Raw genomic sequence first — 17,934 nt, 5'->3', positions numbered from 1 at the left:
AATAGAGGATCTTCTTTCACTGCAGTAGTACAGTAAAATCACAAGGTCCCAATACACTTTAGTCAAAAGTTGGATGAACCCCCCCCCCCCCCCCCCAACCCTAGCAGGATTGGATGCTTGTATAAGGTATATGGTGGCTTCCCAACTCTCTCCTGACTGATGATTTTGGGGTAGAGAAGGGTCAGCCATGTTGCAGTTCAACTTGCCAACCCTTTTGTTCAGCGACCGCCAGAGTTGATGTGAGAATATATGAACGTCCATGTGTATAGGGAGATAGTTGTCGCCCAAACATTTGTTCAGCTATCTCTCCCGATCCACCCATGTGTTTATCTATTTGGGATGGATAGAGAAGGTGGGTAAGCCATCTCCCGAAGAAGAGAGGATCAAGGCAGTTCAAATTCCATTTGCCTGAACCTTCTCTCCCCAACATGATCTGGGTTGGAAGACCACTTTACAAATCCAATGGTCAGCTAGTCCAACAGGTTTAGCCAATACATGTCTACAGGGGGCCTTTACAGACTAGATGAAATTTGCAGTCTGCTATAGTCATCTGACCCATTTGCACATTGACTATCCATTATTTGAATGTTCTATGTTTGGACATATTAAAGGGGTACTCCGCTGCTCAGAATTTGGAACAAACTGTTCTGAACGCTGGAGCCGGGAGCTTGTGACATCATAGCCCCGCCCCCTCATGATGTCACATCCGCCCCCTCAATGCAAGTCTATGGGAGGGGGCGTGGCGGCTGTCACGCCCCCTCCCATAGACTTGCATTGAGGGGATGGGGGGTGACGTCATGAGGGGGCGGGACTATGACATCACCAGCTCCAGCGTTCGAAACAGTGTGTTCCAAATGCTGAGCAGCGGAGTACCCCTTTAAATCTGTATCCAGAAAGAAAAAGAAACACGCAAAACAGCGCACACCCATAAATATCAAAAAGTACTCTTTATTAATACATGAATCAAAAAAACAGACAAGATTCTTAAAAACATTTAAAACAGGCCTAAAGCAGCCAAAGCACAAAACAGGGTGAGCTCCCTCAACAAAGGAACCCCACCCAGGGCACCTGCCTATTACAGTACATCAATATCGTCACTATGTCATGCAAATAAGCTACCGCATAACACTATATTCATCACAACGGCCCATATACAACCTGTATTCTCATGTAGCAAGTAGTGGTGAAGTGACACAGGACGGTTAGTGGAGGTGTTACCAGGCAAGTGCCCCCCTAAAGACCCCACGCGTTCCGTTGCCCGTCGGCAACTTCCTCAGGGGTGGGGTCTTTAGGGGGGCACTTGCCTGGTAACACCTCCACTAACCGTCCTGTGTCACTTCACCACTACTTGCTACTTGCATGAGAATACAGGTTGTATATGGGCCGTTGTGATGAATATAGTGTTATGCGGTAGCTTATTTGCATGACATAGTGACGATATTGATGTACTGTAATAGGCAGGTGCCCTGGGTGGGGTTCCTTTGTTGAGGGAGCTCACCCTGTTTTGTGCTTTGGCTGCTTTAGGCCTGTTTTAAATGTTTTTAAGAATCTTGTCTGTTTTTTTGATTCATGTATTAATAAAGAGTACTTTTTGATATTTATGGGTGTGCGCTGTTTTGCGTGTTTCTTTTTCTTTCTGGATACTGTATTACATTGATACGTATAGCAGCACCCCCTTTTCTAATTGATGTTGCTGAGCCCGCTCACATTGTAGTGATTGCCCCTTTAAATCTGGTCTGGGACTACATCTATGGGGATATTTCTCCATTACATACCTTTGACCAGGAGCTTTCCTTGCTTAGGAGGTCAGCATAAAAATATGCCATCTTCCACTGCTGCTTGTAGGTGAAGCACCACATCAGCTGCCAATAACACATGTGGTGGAACTGCTTCCAGTTCTGTTGAGCTTCACAGCATTCTTCAAACTTCTTTATAGCCTAGAAGAACAAGTTAAAGGGGTTAACCAGGAAAAAACTTTTTTTTATATACCAACTGGCTCCAGAAAGTTAAACAGATTTGTAAATTACTTCTATTAAAAAATCTTAATCCTTTCAGTACTTATGAGCTGCTGAAGTTGAGTTGTTCTTTTTATGTCTAAGTGCTATCTGATGACACGTGTCTCGGGAACCGCCCAGTTTAGAAGCAAATCCCCATAGCTAACCTCTTCTAAACTGGGCGGTTCCCGAGACACGTGTCATCAGAGAGCACTTAGACAGAAAAGAACAACCTTAACTTCAGAAGCTCATAAGTACTGAAAGGATTAACATTTTGTAATAGAAGTAATTTACAAATCTGTTTAACTTTCTGGAGCCAGTTGATGTATAAAAAAAAGTTTTTTCCTGGATAAACCCTTTAACAGCATGGTACCATGTGTTCAGCAGAGCAAGATCTGTCATTTATTTCTTTCGGGAGCATTACTGTGGTTTAGAAAAACTTTTGACATGTCATGCAGACATGTTTGGTTGAGGTCTCAGTGCGAGACCCCAACGGTGGATTACAATATGGGAGGTTTGGGCAGCTTTCCATGGCTACCCGTACAACCCATATTCCCTGTAGCGCCTTGTCCCATATTTCCAGGCGTGTGCCGCTGTCCAGTGACAGAACGGTCATCTATCAGCTCCCTGCTCCTCACTTTACTTCTAAGCCAGAGGGATCTTCTATAGATTCTGCAGATATGAGCTGTGACCAGAAGAAGTCATCATGGCGGTCTGGGCTGAATAGAGATGACAAATGTGAATGACTCTGTTGAGAGGAGATTTCCCCAGTGAGTTACTGGATGTAAGTGTATGTAATTACTATATGGGCACTGTATGGAGTCAATGTAGGTCTGTGTATAGTGCTTTGTTTTCAGCACTAGTACGGTAGTATTATTCAGGATTTAGGCGGTGTAGTCATGATGTAGCTGCATTATTTGTCTATTTGTTTATTGTATAGTGGATATATTGGTAATATTAGCCTTGGTATACTGGGCTTTATTTAATAAAAGTATGGTGATGATATAGAGTCAGTATATGAACAAATGAACTTTCATCGGTAGCCGGAATCTGAAGTTTTGCAGGTGGAATTTCAGCAGTGTGCGCGGTGCAGCAGAGTCCCATTGAAAACAATGTGTGGCTGCTGCACTAGAATTTTCAAGCGTAGTGTGAGGCTGCCCTAATAGTATCATTATTGTCCACGGTCTTTGTCTGTTATTATATCTCACCCCATTTGAGTAAATACGAGTGACTTCTTTTTTTTCTAATTGTGGCAAAGCCCTTTAAAGGGGTATTCCAGGAAAAAACTTTGATATATATATGTATATATATATATATACTGGCTCCAGAAAGTTAAACAGATTTTTAAATTACTTCTATCAAAAAATCTTAATGCTTCCAATAATTATCAGCTGCTGAAGTTGAGTTGTTCTTTTCTGTCTGGAAACAGTGCTCTCTGCTGACATCTCTGCTTGTCTCGGGAACTGCACAGAGTAGAAAAGGTTTGCTATGGGGATTTGCTTCTACTCTGGACAGTTCCCCAGACAGGTGTCATCAGAGAGCACTTAGACAGAAAAGAACAACTCAACTTCAGCAGCTCATAAGTACTGAAAGAATTAAGATTTTTTTTATAGAAGTAATTTACAAATCTGTTTAACTTTCTGGAGCCAGTTAATATATATATATATATATATATATATATATATATATATATATATAAATATATATATATATATATATATATATATATATATACATATATATATATATAAAGTTTTTTTCCTGGATAACCCCTTTAAAGTTATGTGTCCAACTTGCTTTAGTCCTATGAATAGTCAAAGACTACACATTGTAAGATACATATTATCTGCTCTATATGAACGAGAGAAAATATACAGATACACACAATGAATTGGGATGACTGAGAACAGTAGTTATGATGCGGTGAACGAGTCCTTAGGGGAATAATCCTATTGTAGTAGGGGAAAAAATGTCCCTGAATAGGCAGAGCTCTTCTTAAATGGATGATGATGAGGATGGAATCTGACGCCTCTTATTCATTATATACTGGGTTTATTTGCATGGTCTTATTATAAGGTAGATATTTTACCTTGTCAATATTGCCTTTAATTTCTTCAATTCTTCCAGCAAAGAACAGAAATATGGCCCCCTAAAGAGAAAAAAACATTGAAGCCTGATGATAGAAAGCAATGACAACGCTGCAATAAGACCTAGATAAAAAAAATATAATAAAAAATAGACAGTCCTCCTAGGTATATCTATTGTAAACCTGACTGATCGCCAGCAGAAATAACAATACAGTGATCCCTCAACTTACAATGGCCTCAACATATAATAGTTTCAACATACAGCGGTCTTTTCTGGACCATTGTAACTTGAAACCAGACTCAACATACAATGTTATGGACATTGAAACGTGTCACAACTGGAGGAACTGACCAATCAGAATGGGCATTTTACTGGTAAATCACCTCTATTACTGAAGTGCCTGCACTGACTGGCTGTCTGGTAGCGCCACCCTACAGTACAGGGAGGAACTACAAGTTCTGTACTACTCCTTACCTGTGTCAGGGTTAGCTGCTCCTTTGGACACCAAGTAAGGGCGGCTCCATTTGGGACACTGTGTGTACTGTATAGGACCCTGAAGAAGCCCCTGTCCTCTACATAGACCATTGTTTTCCAAGCAGGGTGCCTCCAGCTGTTGCAAAACTACAACTCCCAGCATGCCCGGACAGCCAACGGCTGTCCGGGCATGCTGGGAATTGTAGTTTTGCAACAGCTGGAGGCACCCTGCTTGGGAAACACTGACATAGACAGTGATTTACAGCTCCCAGCAGATCTTTATTACTTTTATATGTAAGGATTTGCTTTATCTGTATTAGTTATCTACTTATTTTTCTTTAATTCTCACCTTTTCCTATTTTTGGATGACATTTTGGTGACTTCAGAACCAATTACCAGGTTTCCATAGAGTTCTGGTCTCAACATACAATGGTTTCAACATACAATGGTCGTCCTGGAACCAATTAATATTGTAACTTGAGGGACCACTGCATAGTAATATGAATAAATGAAACCATGGGATTAGTAAAGGAGTACCCCAGTGCAATAACCCCCCCCCCCCACACACACGCAACCCCCCCCCCCCCCCCCCCCCATGATCTCCTGTAAGGCACCCTGGCTCTCCCCAAGAACAGGTCGCCTCGACCCACCCGCACGGAGCGGCAGCTGACACGCCCCCTCCAAGTATCGCATAGAGATACATAAAGGGGCATGTCAGCAGTGGCTTTCTGGGGACTGCTGGGGTGCTGTGCAGGAGATCGCGGGGGGTCCCTGCTGTCGGACCCCCTGCAATCTAAAACTCATCACCTAAGCTTTATTGCACTGGGATACTCTTTTAAATTTTTTAATCATATATATATATATATATATATATATATATATATATATAAATAAATATTTTGATTTTTCTATTGTGCACATAGTGCATTGGGCATTGTGATGCTCCAATTAGGTATTGTTATGTCACAAATAAGTGAAATGATGTCACAAAGAGGCAATTGTCAGGTCTCAATCGTGGGCTGTGATGTGACAATGGGGCACTGTGATGTCAGCATTTTAAAGGGTACCTCTCATCAAAAAAAAACTTTTGATATATTATAGATTAATGTATGCAGAATAACTTTACAATTGCATGTTATTAAAAAATATGCTTCTTTCTATTTAATTTTCCACTTTGAAGAAATGACCACTAGGGGTCTCCCTACCAGTCCTGGCAGCAAGCATTTCAGACTCATGCTGGAGTCCTAAACACTACGAGCTGCCAGTCTGCTTTGTTCACAAAGGAGAACACTCAGAGCTGCCAGCCTGCTTTGTTCACAGCCTGTTTGGCTGTGAACAAAGCAGGCTGGCAGCTCTGAGTGTTTAGGACTCCAGCATGAGTCAGAAATGCCTGCTGACAGGACTGATCGGGAAAAATACAATAGAAAGAAGCATATTTTTCATTAACATGCTATTGGAAAGTTATTCAACATTCATTAATCTAAAATATATCAAAAGTTTATTTGATGAGAGGTACCCTTTAAGCCAAAACCAAGTGTGGAACTGATGCAAAATAAAAACCGTAATAGTAAGGTTTGCACCTTTTTTTTTTGTTTTGGACCCACTCCTACTTTGGCTCTGAATATTGACCAAAAATTATGTGTGAACCTATTTGGAGCTTTATATTAGAAAAAAATGTGGTCCAACTACGACCCTCATCTATTAGTCAGGGAGCAGATTGGTAACATAGAGCATCTCTCCTGTCCTAGGTGACCTGACGTGCCCATCATTAAACGTACAGTCCATTGATTGCAATTAGAAGAGTGTAATGCTCATTTTGACCTGTGGTGGCACTGCAGGAAAACTGAACACTCGCTGCCAGGTTCTATCCCATGATATAGCTGATAGCTGGAGGTCCCACATCAAGACCTTACAAAATGGCATTGTCTAATTGTCTAAATTAAAACGTAAACTAGAAAGCGAAAAAATAAAGAGAACAATATGCCCGACCATACCTTGGGGTAGCGTTTTAAATATGGCTGTAGCAATTTTTCTGCTTCTTCAATGTTTCCTTTGCCGGTGCCTAGATCAGAAAAATGATCCAATGATCCGATTTAATATACAGTTGCAATATATAAATAAAGTTGGTGCTGCACTGCCATGGAAATTAGAGATGAGCGAACTTACAGTAAATTCGATTCGTCACGAACTTCTCGGCTCGGCAGTTGATTACTTATCCTGCATAAATTAGTTCAGCTTTCCAGTGCTCCGGTGGGCTGGAAAAGGTGGATACAGTCCTAGGAAAGAGTCTCCTAGGAATGTATCCACCTTTTCCAGCCCACCGGAGCACCGGAAAGCTGAACTAATTTATGCAGGAAAAGTCATCAACTGCCGAGCCGAGAAGTTTGTGACGAATCGAATTTACTGTAAGTTCGCTCATCTCTAATGGAAATAAGAGAATACTGGTATATGATAGTATAATTTAGATCTGGTATTAAAGAAATCGGCTTACCCAGCACAAAGCTCAAGAACGTGTGATAGCACAGAAGGAGCAAGGTGCAAAGCAAGGCCCGAAAACTGTGGTCTGCTGCCCCCTCCTGGAGCTGCGTCAGTCCATAATCCTAAGAACACAATTCCAAACCAAAATTAGTTGCCTCTATTATATATAAGCACATATATATATAGTGATCCCTCAACTTACAATAGCCTCAACATACAATAGTTTCAACATACAATGGTCTTTTCTAGACCATTGTAACTTGAAACCAGACTCAACATACAATGCTACGGACAGTCCAGATCTGTGAAATGTGTCACTGGCTGGAAGAACTGACCAATCAGAGTGGGCATCTCACTGGTAAAACACCTGTATTCCTAAAGTGCATGCACTGACTGGCTGTCTGGTAGTGCCCCCTACAGTACAGGGAGGTATTACATGTTCTGTACTCTTTACCTGTACCAGGGTTAGCTGCTCCTTTGGACACCAGGTGAGGGCAGCTCCATGTTACTTTTTTAGGACATTGTGTACTGTACAGGACCCTGAAGAAGCTCCTGTCCTCTACCTAGACCAGTGTTTCCCAACGACGGTGCCTCCAGCTTTTGCAAAACTACAACTCCCAGCATGCCCGGACAGCCTTAGGCTGTCCGGGCATGCTGGAAGTTGTAGTTTTGCAAAAGCTGGAGGCACCCTGGTTGGGAAACACTGAAATAGACAGTGATTACAGCTCCCAGCAGATATTTCTTACTTTTATATGTAAGGATTTGCTTTATCTCTGTTAGTTATCTACTTATTTATCTTTAAAGGGGTTATCCAGGAAAAAACTTTTTTTTATATATATCTACTAGCTCCATAAAGTTAAACAGATTTGTAAATTACTTCTATTAAAAAATCTTAATCCTTTCAGTACTTGAGCTGCTGAAGTTGAGTTGTTCTTTTCTGTCTAAGTGCTCTCTGATGACACGTGTCTCGGGAACCGCCCAGTTTAGAAGCAAATCCCCATAGCAAACCTCTTCTACTCTGTGCAGTTCCCGAGACAAGCAGAGATGTCAGCAGAGAGCACTGTTGCCAGAAAGAAAAGAACAACTCAACTTCAGCAGCTGATAATTATTGAAAGATTAAGATTTTTTTTTAATAGAAGTGATTTACAAATCTGTTTAACTTTCTGGAGCCAGTTGATATATAAAAAAAAATTTTTTTTTCCTGGAATACCCCTTTAATCCTCGCTTTTTCCTATTTTTGGATGACATTTTGGTGGCTTCAGAACCAATTACCAGGTTTCCATAGAGTTCTGGTCTCAACATACAATGGTTTCAACATACAATGGTCATCCTGGAACCAATTAATATTGTAACTACTTTATATATATATATATATATATATATATATATATATATATATATATATACATATCCCATGGAAGCCATACTTCTCTAAATAAAGACACTGATGTGGGTCTCACCTTGTTACCAGAGAATCCTACGAATTCTAAAAGCCGCAATATCCTGGTAGGTAACATTGATAATGTCTAGGAGGAGAGAATATAGACGTGAGATCATTTCATCATCATCTATAGACATTGAAAAACACTAAGAAGGAAAAAAATTACAATTAAATAAAATATATTCTTAACAATTCTTTTGCTGTTTTTTTTTTATTCATTTATTTTTTTATTATTATTATTATTATTATTTTTTTCTTAGTTTGCAGGCCTATACATGAGCTTTCTTTAGCAGGGGAACTTTGCGGGCGCTGCAGGATTTCACTCCTCCACAGAGTGGTGCGTTACCAATTGTTTTCCTGATGAATTTAGTTCCAGCTGCCTTGAGATTATTGACAAGATCTGCCCATTAGTGTTGAGCGGCATAGGCCATATTCGAATTCGCGATATTTCGCGAATATATGGACGAATATTCTTCATATATTTGCTTAATTCGCATATTCGTAATATTCGCGTTTTATTTTCGCATATGCGAAAATTTGAATACGCAAAAATTTGAGCCTTCTTTACACCACACAAGCTGGAAGCAGAGAGGGATGATCACTGTGATGTGTACTGTGAAAAAAAACCGAATATTCGTAATTACGAATATATAGTGCTATATTCGCAAATTCGCGAATAAAATTCGCATTGCGAATATTCGCGAGCAACACTACGGCCCATGTAGTTCTTGGCTGATTCCTCACCGTTCTCATGAATAGAGAAGAGATCTTACACGGAGCCCCCGACCAAGGGAGACTGACTGTTATTTTGTGTTTCTTCCATTTGTGAATATTTGCACCAACTGTTGTAATCTTCTCACCAAGCTTCTTGGTGAGGGTCTTGTAGCCCATTCCGGCCTTGTGTGGGTCTACAGTCTTGTCCCTGACATCCTTACATCCTTGGACGGCTCTTTGGCCATGGTGGAGAGTTTGGAATCTGATTGATTGATTGCTTCTGTGGACAGGTGTCCTTTATACAGTTGACAAGCTGAGATTAGGAGCACTCCACGCTCTAAGAGAGTCCTCCTAATCTCAGCTCGTTACATGTGTAAAGGACACCTGGGAGCCAAAACTGACTGATAGAGGATCATATACGTATTTCACCAGTATTTTTTGAGTAAAATGCAAATTTATAGCTTATTAAAATGTGTTTTTTTTCGTTATTTTTTGTTGTTGTTCTGTCTCTAAGGGTCTATTAACACGGCAGAATTTCATCCGCACCAATTCCGCTTCCTCAATCATTTGGGTGGTTTCTGGTTTGTGCAGATTTTTTGCAGAATCTGCATGTGGAATTTCAGAATGTGAATGGGAGTGCGGAATCCCATAGAAGTCTATTGGGCTTTAAAGGGGTACTCCGGTGGAAACTTTTTATTTTTTTTAATCAACTGGTGCCAGATGATTAAGCAGATTTGTAAATGAATGAATAAAGAAACAAGTACGTGCACTCACCGCTCAGCGGAGATAGTTGAGTAACGGGGTCCGGTTACGGGAAGCTGGATCTCAGCATCAGCGCAGGTGGAATGGCGCTCACAAGTGGAATGCCTCCGAGCTTCATTCCACCTGCGCTGATGCTGAGATCCAGCTTCCCGTAACCGGACCCCGTTACTCAACTATCTCCGCTGAGCGGTGAGTGCACGCGCGTGTTTCTTTATTCGTTTATATTGATACTTCATACTTTGTGTATGTGCACCCCGCAGGAGACATTGAGTTGGTTTGCTGAGACCACGCTGCAATCCAGTACAGGTGAAGTTTGCCTCTTGTGTGCTCTCCCTTTTTTCCTATCTCACTGCTGCAACAGATTTGTAAATGACTTCTATTAAAAAAATCTTAATCCTTCCAGTACTTTTTAGGGGCTGTATACTACAGAGGAAATGCTTTTCTTTTTGGATTTCTCTTCTGTCATGACCACAGTGCTCTCTGCTGACCTCTGCTGTCCATTTTAGGAACTGTCCAGAGCAGGAAAAAACATATGCTGCTCTGGACAGTTCCTAAAATGGTCAGCAGAGAGCACTGTGGTCATGACAGAAGAGAAATCCAAAAAGAAAAGCATTTCCTCTTTAGTATACAGCCCCTAAAAAGTATTGGAAGGATTAAGATTTTTTAATAGAAGTCATTTACAAATCTGTTTAGCTTTCTGGCACCAGTTGATTTAAAAAAAAAAAATTATAATAAAGTTTTCCACGGGAGTACCCCTTTAATTTGAGGCGGAATTCGCATGCGGAAAAATTCTGCCATGTGAATAGACCCTGACTGTCCAAATAAACCAACCATTAAAGGGGTACTCCGGTGCTTAGACATCTTATCCCCTATCCAAAGGATAGGGGATAAGATGCCTGATCGCGGGACTCCCACCGCTGGGGACCCCCGTGATCTTGCACGCGGCACCCCGTTTGTAATCAGTCCCCGGAGTGTATTCGCTACGTTTCACTGCGGCCGGCTCATTGAAATGAATTACACACGGGAGCGCATAGAAAGGCATACGGGAGCGCGAGGTTTTAGCTCCTCCCCTGCCGTATGCGCTCCCGTATGGGGGAAAACGTAATGGGAACCCAGCCTGAGTCTGTAGGGGCCTTATTACAGATCTATACAACACACATGTATATGACATCTGTATGCATGAGGCCTTTATTGCTTGTAATAAACCTTCGCTAATGGTTTTGTGACGAGATGAATAAGGCTCTGTTCACACTTCCGCTAAAATTACTCTTTACACTAGTTTACAGCTGTAGCATAAAAATATTTGACATTCTCTACATTGGTTAAGGAGCCTTTTCGTGTAATGGTAACACACGCTGCGCTTTTCATTATTTTTAAATGTAAATGCTTTTGTTTATTTGTTTTCATTTTTTTTTTATAACAGATTTGATACTAAACCAGTGTTTCCCAACCAGGGTGCCTCCAGCTGTTGCAAAACTACAACTCCCAGCATGCCCGGACAGCCAAAGGCTGTCCGGGCATGCTGGGAGTTGTAGTTTTGCCACAGCTGGAGGCACCCTGGTTGGGAAACACTGTACTAAGCAGACATAAAGGTCACAGCTCGGAGACTCCTAGGGGCCCCGGGGCCCGACCATTATCCAGCTCAGTAAATATTTGCTAGATCACTCTTCCCGCTGTCACCCTGTGTTTAAAGTTCAACAAAAACCAACACCATGTGATCTGTGTACACAGTATATAGCAGTGACATCACGGTATACACAGCACTTTACACATTTGAGCAGAACTTTGTACACACCAGACGTACAGGGGTTTATTTATTAAAATTGTACATTTATATATTGTGACGACAGCAGCCGCCAATTAACTTTTATCTATTTTCCGGAACGGTACCTTGTACCCGGGTCGTTCTCCATCACCCAATGAATAAAGGGGAGATGAAAAGTCTGTAAAATATTGGGAACCCTGAAGACCACTTTGCTCTTTTTTTTAATGTAAATAGAGCCATAATGATGGGCAGAATAGTTTCTTAATACAATCACTGGCCACTTTATTAGGTACACCTGCGCAATTGCTTGTTGACACAAATAGCTGAGTGCATTTAGGCATGTAGACGCGGTCAAGACAACTTGCCGAAGTTCAAACCGAGCATCAGAATGAGGGAGAAAGGAGATTTAAATGGCTTTGAATGTGGCATGATTGTTGGTACCAGACAGGCTGGGGTAATTCAGAAACTGATGACCTTTTACAGTTAGGTTGTTATGTTCACACCTTGGAATTTCCGTGCGGAATTCCGCATTGGAATTCTACATGGAGATTCCCCTGCAGCAGAGTCCCCTTGAATTCAACAGGATTTTGCTGCACTGTGCACATGGCAGAATTTTTCTGATGCAGAAATTCCAATTTCCGTGTCTTCATTCTTTCAGTGTTTGCCACACGGAATGCATAGCTGTCTATGAGACGGCGCATTCCCATGCGGTCTTAGCGTCGGCATGTTATGCCGGTGCCCCGGTACGCGGAATGTCTGCACAGATTTTCAGTGCGGACATTCCGAGGTGTGAACATAGCCTTAGGGTGCTTTCACACGCTAGTAACTAGCAGCAGGTTTCCCGCTGCAGGAATCCTACCATTGATTTAAACAGCCCGCAATAGTGTCAGACCCAATCAAATGAATGGTAGCGTGACTTGCAGCGGAAACCCGCTGCTAGTTACTAGCGTGTGAACGCACCTTTAGGGTCTATTCACACAGGAAGAATTTCCGCACCAATTCCGCTTCCTTGGGTGGTTTCTGGCTTGTGCGGATTTTGTGTGGAATTCGTGTGGAAATTCTGCATTTGAAAATTCTGAAGTGTGGAATTTCTGGGTGGATCTTTTGGGAGATCTGCTCAGAAATGCATTGACATCTATGGGGACGGCAATGCAGTCCGCGTGGCCCTAGTGAAGCCGTCTCAATCTCCGGGAGAAATTCTGCCCAGAGATTCCATAGTGTGAACCCAGCCTTAAGGTCTACTCACACGGCAGAATTTCCGCTCATCCGCCCCAATTCCGCTTCCGCTTTTGTGGATTTTGTGCTGAATTGGTGTGGAATCCAAGCGGAAATTCTGCAGAAGTGTGAATAGAAGTGTGGACTCCTATAGAAGTCTATTGGGCTTTCGTTTGAGGAGGAATTCCTGAAGCGGAATAGACCCGTGTGAATAAACCCTCCGGCTAGGTTCACACTACTGAATTAGTCGGCGCTAGGACCACACGGACACTGCAGTCTCCAATAGACTGCAATGTTTTCCGCGATTATTTCCGCCTGAAGAATGAGCAACCCAATTCTTCAGGCGGAAATTTTCAAGCGGATTTTCCGTTCCCAAATTCCGCTTGACAAATTCCGAAGTGTGAATTTGTGAACGGAAACTCATTCACTACACTATACATTTTAGTAAGCGGAATTGCAGGCGGAAATTCCGTAGTGTGAACCTAGCCTTAGGGTCTATTCACACAGCAGAATTTCCACTTGCGGAATTCGGCTTGCAGAATTCTGCCTCAAATGAAAGCCCAATAGACTTCTATGGGATTCCACACTTTTGAATTTCTGCATGTGGAATTTCCGCACCAATTCCACACAAAATCCGCACAAGCCAGAAACCACCCAAAGAGCAGAAGCGGAATTGATGCGGAAATTCTGCCCATGTGAATAGACCCTTAAACTTTACCCCTGTCACTATCCATCCCCTGAATAAGCTGCACTAATGCTTTGTGTGACAGCACTGTATAGGATAAGGCTGCAGTCACAGTATGTTTCCGGGATCCGGCTGCCCGATCCGGCTTGGGAATCAAAACCGGGCGCTCCCGTATCCTATCTGGACCGGCGCCGAATCTCATTGACTTATATGTGCCGGCCAGAATCAGATAGTGACTCAGGTCGGCTAATTTTTGCCCTGTATCTGGTTTTGTGACCGGACTTAAAAACGTAGTATACCGTGGTTTTAAGTCAGGTCCCAAAACCGGATACAGGGCAAAAATTAGCCGACCGGAGTCACTATCTGACTCCGTTCAGCACATTTAAGTCAATGAGATTCGGCGCCGGTTTTTAATAACGTAATGTGAATGCAGCCTAAGGCTGTGCAGTGAAGGTCACTTCCTTCCATATTGACTGCATGTACATAAATGACATGAATTACATACCAAATTAAATGCTCCAACACCCAGCTTCACTCCACCTTCAAAGTGACAGTGACTTTCTCCTTTCACGTAGTTTGCACATTTCTGCAAAGTATCAAGCTCCCTAAAAAAGCAGGAAAAAAAAGCTGATCAATAAATTGCACTTTTTTTCCCAATGGTGCATTACATATATTAGTGGCAGTGTCTTTTCACATGTTTGTACTATTATAAATCATTTTGTATATTATAAATCAAATTTGCATAAAAAGTTGAATAATGTTGTAAAGGAATTGAATTATTTCTCTTATACTGATCATAAGTTACAGCCTGTATTAGGCTATGTTTACATGTCCGGAATCTCCCTGTGGATTTCCGCATTGATATTCCGCCGTAGATTCCGGAGCAGCAGAATCCCGTTAATTTCAACATGATTCTGCTGCGCTGTGCACACGTTTTCCGTGTCCGCACAAAGAATAAATCTGTTCATTCTTTGTGCGGACACCGCATGGAATGCATAGCGCCTATGAGATGGCGCATTCCAGTGCAGTCCTAGCGCCGCCATATTCTGCTGACGCCTGTGCTTTCCGAAATGTCCGCACAGAGATTTTCCGTGCCGACATTCCGGAAGTGTGAACATAGCCTTAGGGTATATATTCACAAGGCAGATTTTCTGCATGCGGAATTCCACATGTGGATTACGCATCAAATTAAAGCCCAATAGACTTCAATGAGATTCCGGACTCCCATTCACACTTCAGAATTTCAGCATGCGGATTCCGCATTTGAATCTGCACCAATTCCGTGCTAAATCCGCACAAGCCTGAGGGTAGGTTTCAACTTGGGTTTTTTTCTGACAGTTTTTGGATTGCTGCCACTGCAGTTTTTGAGCCAAAGCCAGAAGTGTATTCAAAAGGAATAGGACATATAAAGGAAGGACTTATACTTCTCCTTCCTTATGGATCCACTTCTGAATTTGGCTCAAAAACTGCAGTGGCAGAAATCCAAAAACTGTTAGAAAAAAAAACAAGTGGAAACCTAGCCTGAAACCACCCAAATCAATGCGGACGCACAAATGGTGCGGATGTGCAGAAATTCTGCAGGGTGAATATACCTTTATACTCCAGAGCTGCATTCATAATTTAGCTGAATATCATTTGAAAAGATAAATAAACATGTCAGCAGACACATCTCAAATAGTGTAACTGTGGTTCTTATATGCTGTGGGCCTGTTAAAGGGGTACTCCGCTGCTAGACATCTTATCCTTTGGATAGGGGATTAGATGTCTGATCGCGCGGGTCCTGCTGCTGGGTGCTGGGTTCTAAACAAACACCGGGTTCCTGCGGCAGTGGTCTTGATGTCACAGACACGCCCCTCATCACGTCACACCCCCTCCATTCATGTCTATGGAAGGGGGCGTGTCTGACAACACACCCCCTCCCATAGACTGAATGGAGGGGAAGTGGCGTGATGTCCCGATCACGGCCTCCAGCTCCAAGTGTTCTGAACAAAATGTTCAGAGCGCTGGAGCACTGGAGTACCCCTTTAAATCTTTCTTGACCAGATCATCAAAAAGCAACTGGTATAAAGACTATAGTATCCAGAACCCAATTATAACAGCACTAGCTCTGCTCAGACACAGAATCAGCAGGGAATACTGGAAGATTTCAGCTCTGAAGCCTGCAGAATTGTGAATGCAGCTCTGAATTATAATACAAGCTATGACCCAGGATCAGCACTGGATAATCCGCAGGCAGATCTTTTGTGAGTTTCCCATTTTTCAGCACAGAACAATCTGTAGCAGATTACCTGGACTTCAATGGGGTCTGATGTGGATTTTCCACTGTGGAAAACCCACCACGGTTAAAACCCACAATGGGAAACTCACAAAATATCCACCCATGAACAAACTCTAAGAGTAGGGTCACACACAGCGCATACACAGCGAATTTGAGGCTGCAAGAAATCTGTGAGGCAGTGGGAAATACGCTGCATATGCGCTATGAACAGACACACAGGGCAGCCCCCGGGTTCTGAGGTGGGTCAAGTCCACCAATGCAACCGTGACACATGGCCCACCACCAAGCCTTATTGCACACACAGGGCGACAGCAGGAAAAGCCCTTTGTGTCTGCTCATGGGGCATACGCACCGCATTTCCCGCTTCCCAGAAGATTTTTCGCAACGTCAACAACATTGCGCATGCACTATGAGTGACCCTGCCCTTAAAGAGTATCTCTCATGATCTCGTTAAATTTTTTAATCCTTCTAGTTCACTGCCCCCATCATGATAAACTACCCCCTGCCTTTATTTTTATTATTTTTTAGTTTTCTACCTTGATATTGCTCTGTATTTTCTAGATTCACAGACTGGGAAGGGGCTTTCCCCCAGCATGCATGACATCATATGAAGCCACACAGGGGAGAACTTCATCCCTCACTTTGCTACACACAGCACAGAGCAGTTCAGTGTGTGGTTCAGTGTGTGAGATGAGCTATGATTGGCTAAGGCTGCACACACCCCCTTCAGCACCACAGACTGCATTTCCTGATTTTGGACTTCTACCAGGCCAGCAGGAGTCCATAGTCTGTGAAAGAGATGGGGGAAATGTGGACAAGGAGGGAGACACCTAGTGGCTGTTTTTTCAAACACAAATAAAACATATAAAAAAAAATGTTTAAACAAATTTTTTATTCACCGTAAGGAGTGCAATTGCAAAAATTTGTTTTAATGACAGTGCCCATTTAAGGAGTTTTCTGGGCAACATTTATTGATGACCTATCCCTAAGACAGGTCATCAATATCAGTTTGGTGGAGTGCAAATACCTGGCACCCTTACGGTTCAGCTGTTTGCCAAAGCTGTGACACCTGCATACACAGGGAAACAGAGCAGAAAGCAGACAGCGCCATACATTGTGTAGTGGTTGAGCTGGGTGACTGCAGCTCAGCTCGTATGCATTGGGAGTTGAGCTGCAGTAACCTAGCGTCACCACTACACAGTGTACGGTGCTGTCTGCTTCCTGCTCTGTTTCAGTGTATGCTGATGCTGCAGCTCTGCAAATAGATGAGCTATTGGGGTGATAGGTGTTGGCACCCCACCCCACCAAATTGGTATTGATAGCTTATCCTTGGGATAGGTCATCGATAGGTTTTGCCTTGCAAATCCCCTTAACTCTGTGCCGAAGGCTGTCCAGGAATGCTGGAAGTTGTAGTTTTGAAACAGCTGGAGGACCACAGTTTGAAAACCACTCCCCAAGATGATCAGATTGCTTAGGAGTCCTGGAATCTCCTGGTGAGCGGCTTTCATCACATAGCGATACTCACTTGTATGTCTGATAGCTGTTCCTGACCTTGATTCCACCCTTGATGAAGCTGACCATGTTTTCATCCTGCGGTAATAAGAAAAGCCATTATTTCAAGGGTTTCGGCAGGACGTTAATTGCATTTTCCACTTATAATTACATTGACGCATAGGGAATTCCTCCAATCTGTAATTTTACCATTCACCTTGTTATACACTGTGATATTATAAGTGATGGTAATGAAGTCTTCGTCATTGAAGAGTATCCAACCCTTCCTCAAGCTGCTGCAGATGAGCAGATTTGTAGCCTAATAGTTCACTAGGCTCGGTGGATCCCCACCATCTATAGTGAAGGAAAAAATTATTTGATCCCCTGCTGATTTTGTACGTTTGCCCACGACAAAGAAATGATGAGTCTATAGTTGTATTGGTCGTATTATTTGAACAGTGGGAGACAGAATTACAACAAAAAATCAAGAAAAATGCATTTCAAAAATGTTAGGAATTGATTACCATTTTACTCAGTGAAATAAGTATT

General features: G+C 42.5%; 1 protein-coding gene across 4 annotated transcripts in view; it reads right to left on the bottom strand.

Annotated features, from left to right (window-relative positions):
* The window catches only part of TTC39A (tetratricopeptide repeat domain 39A), a 117,243-nt gene that overhangs the window by 15,635 nt on the left and 83,674 nt on the right, over positions 1–17,934 (bottom strand). For all 4 annotated transcript variants that reach the window (XM_056532309.1, XM_056532308.1, XM_056532310.1 and 1 more), the window contains 7 exons: positions 17,420–17,484; positions 14,122–14,221; positions 8,495–8,560; positions 7,048–7,156; positions 6,551–6,618; positions 4,084–4,143; positions 1,776–1,937 (listed from right to left, as the gene is read on the bottom strand). In XM_056532309.1, coding sequence (XP_056388284.1) covers positions 1,776–1,937; positions 4,084–4,143; positions 6,551–6,618; positions 7,048–7,156; positions 8,495–8,560; positions 14,122–14,221; positions 17,420–17,484 — 630 coding nt within the window. The remainder of the gene's footprint in view (positions 1–1,775; positions 1,938–4,083; positions 4,144–6,550; positions 6,619–7,047; positions 7,157–8,494; positions 8,561–14,121; positions 14,222–17,419; positions 17,485–17,934) is intronic.

The sequence above is a fragment of the Hyla sarda genome, chromosome 7 (assembly GCF_029499605.1).
Source record: "Hyla sarda isolate aHylSar1 chromosome 7, aHylSar1.hap1, whole genome shotgun sequence".
In the NCBI taxonomy this organism is placed as follows: domain Eukaryota; kingdom Metazoa; phylum Chordata; class Amphibia; order Anura; family Hylidae; genus Hyla; species Hyla sarda.
This window is presented reverse-complemented; position numbering and strand designations above follow the sequence as displayed.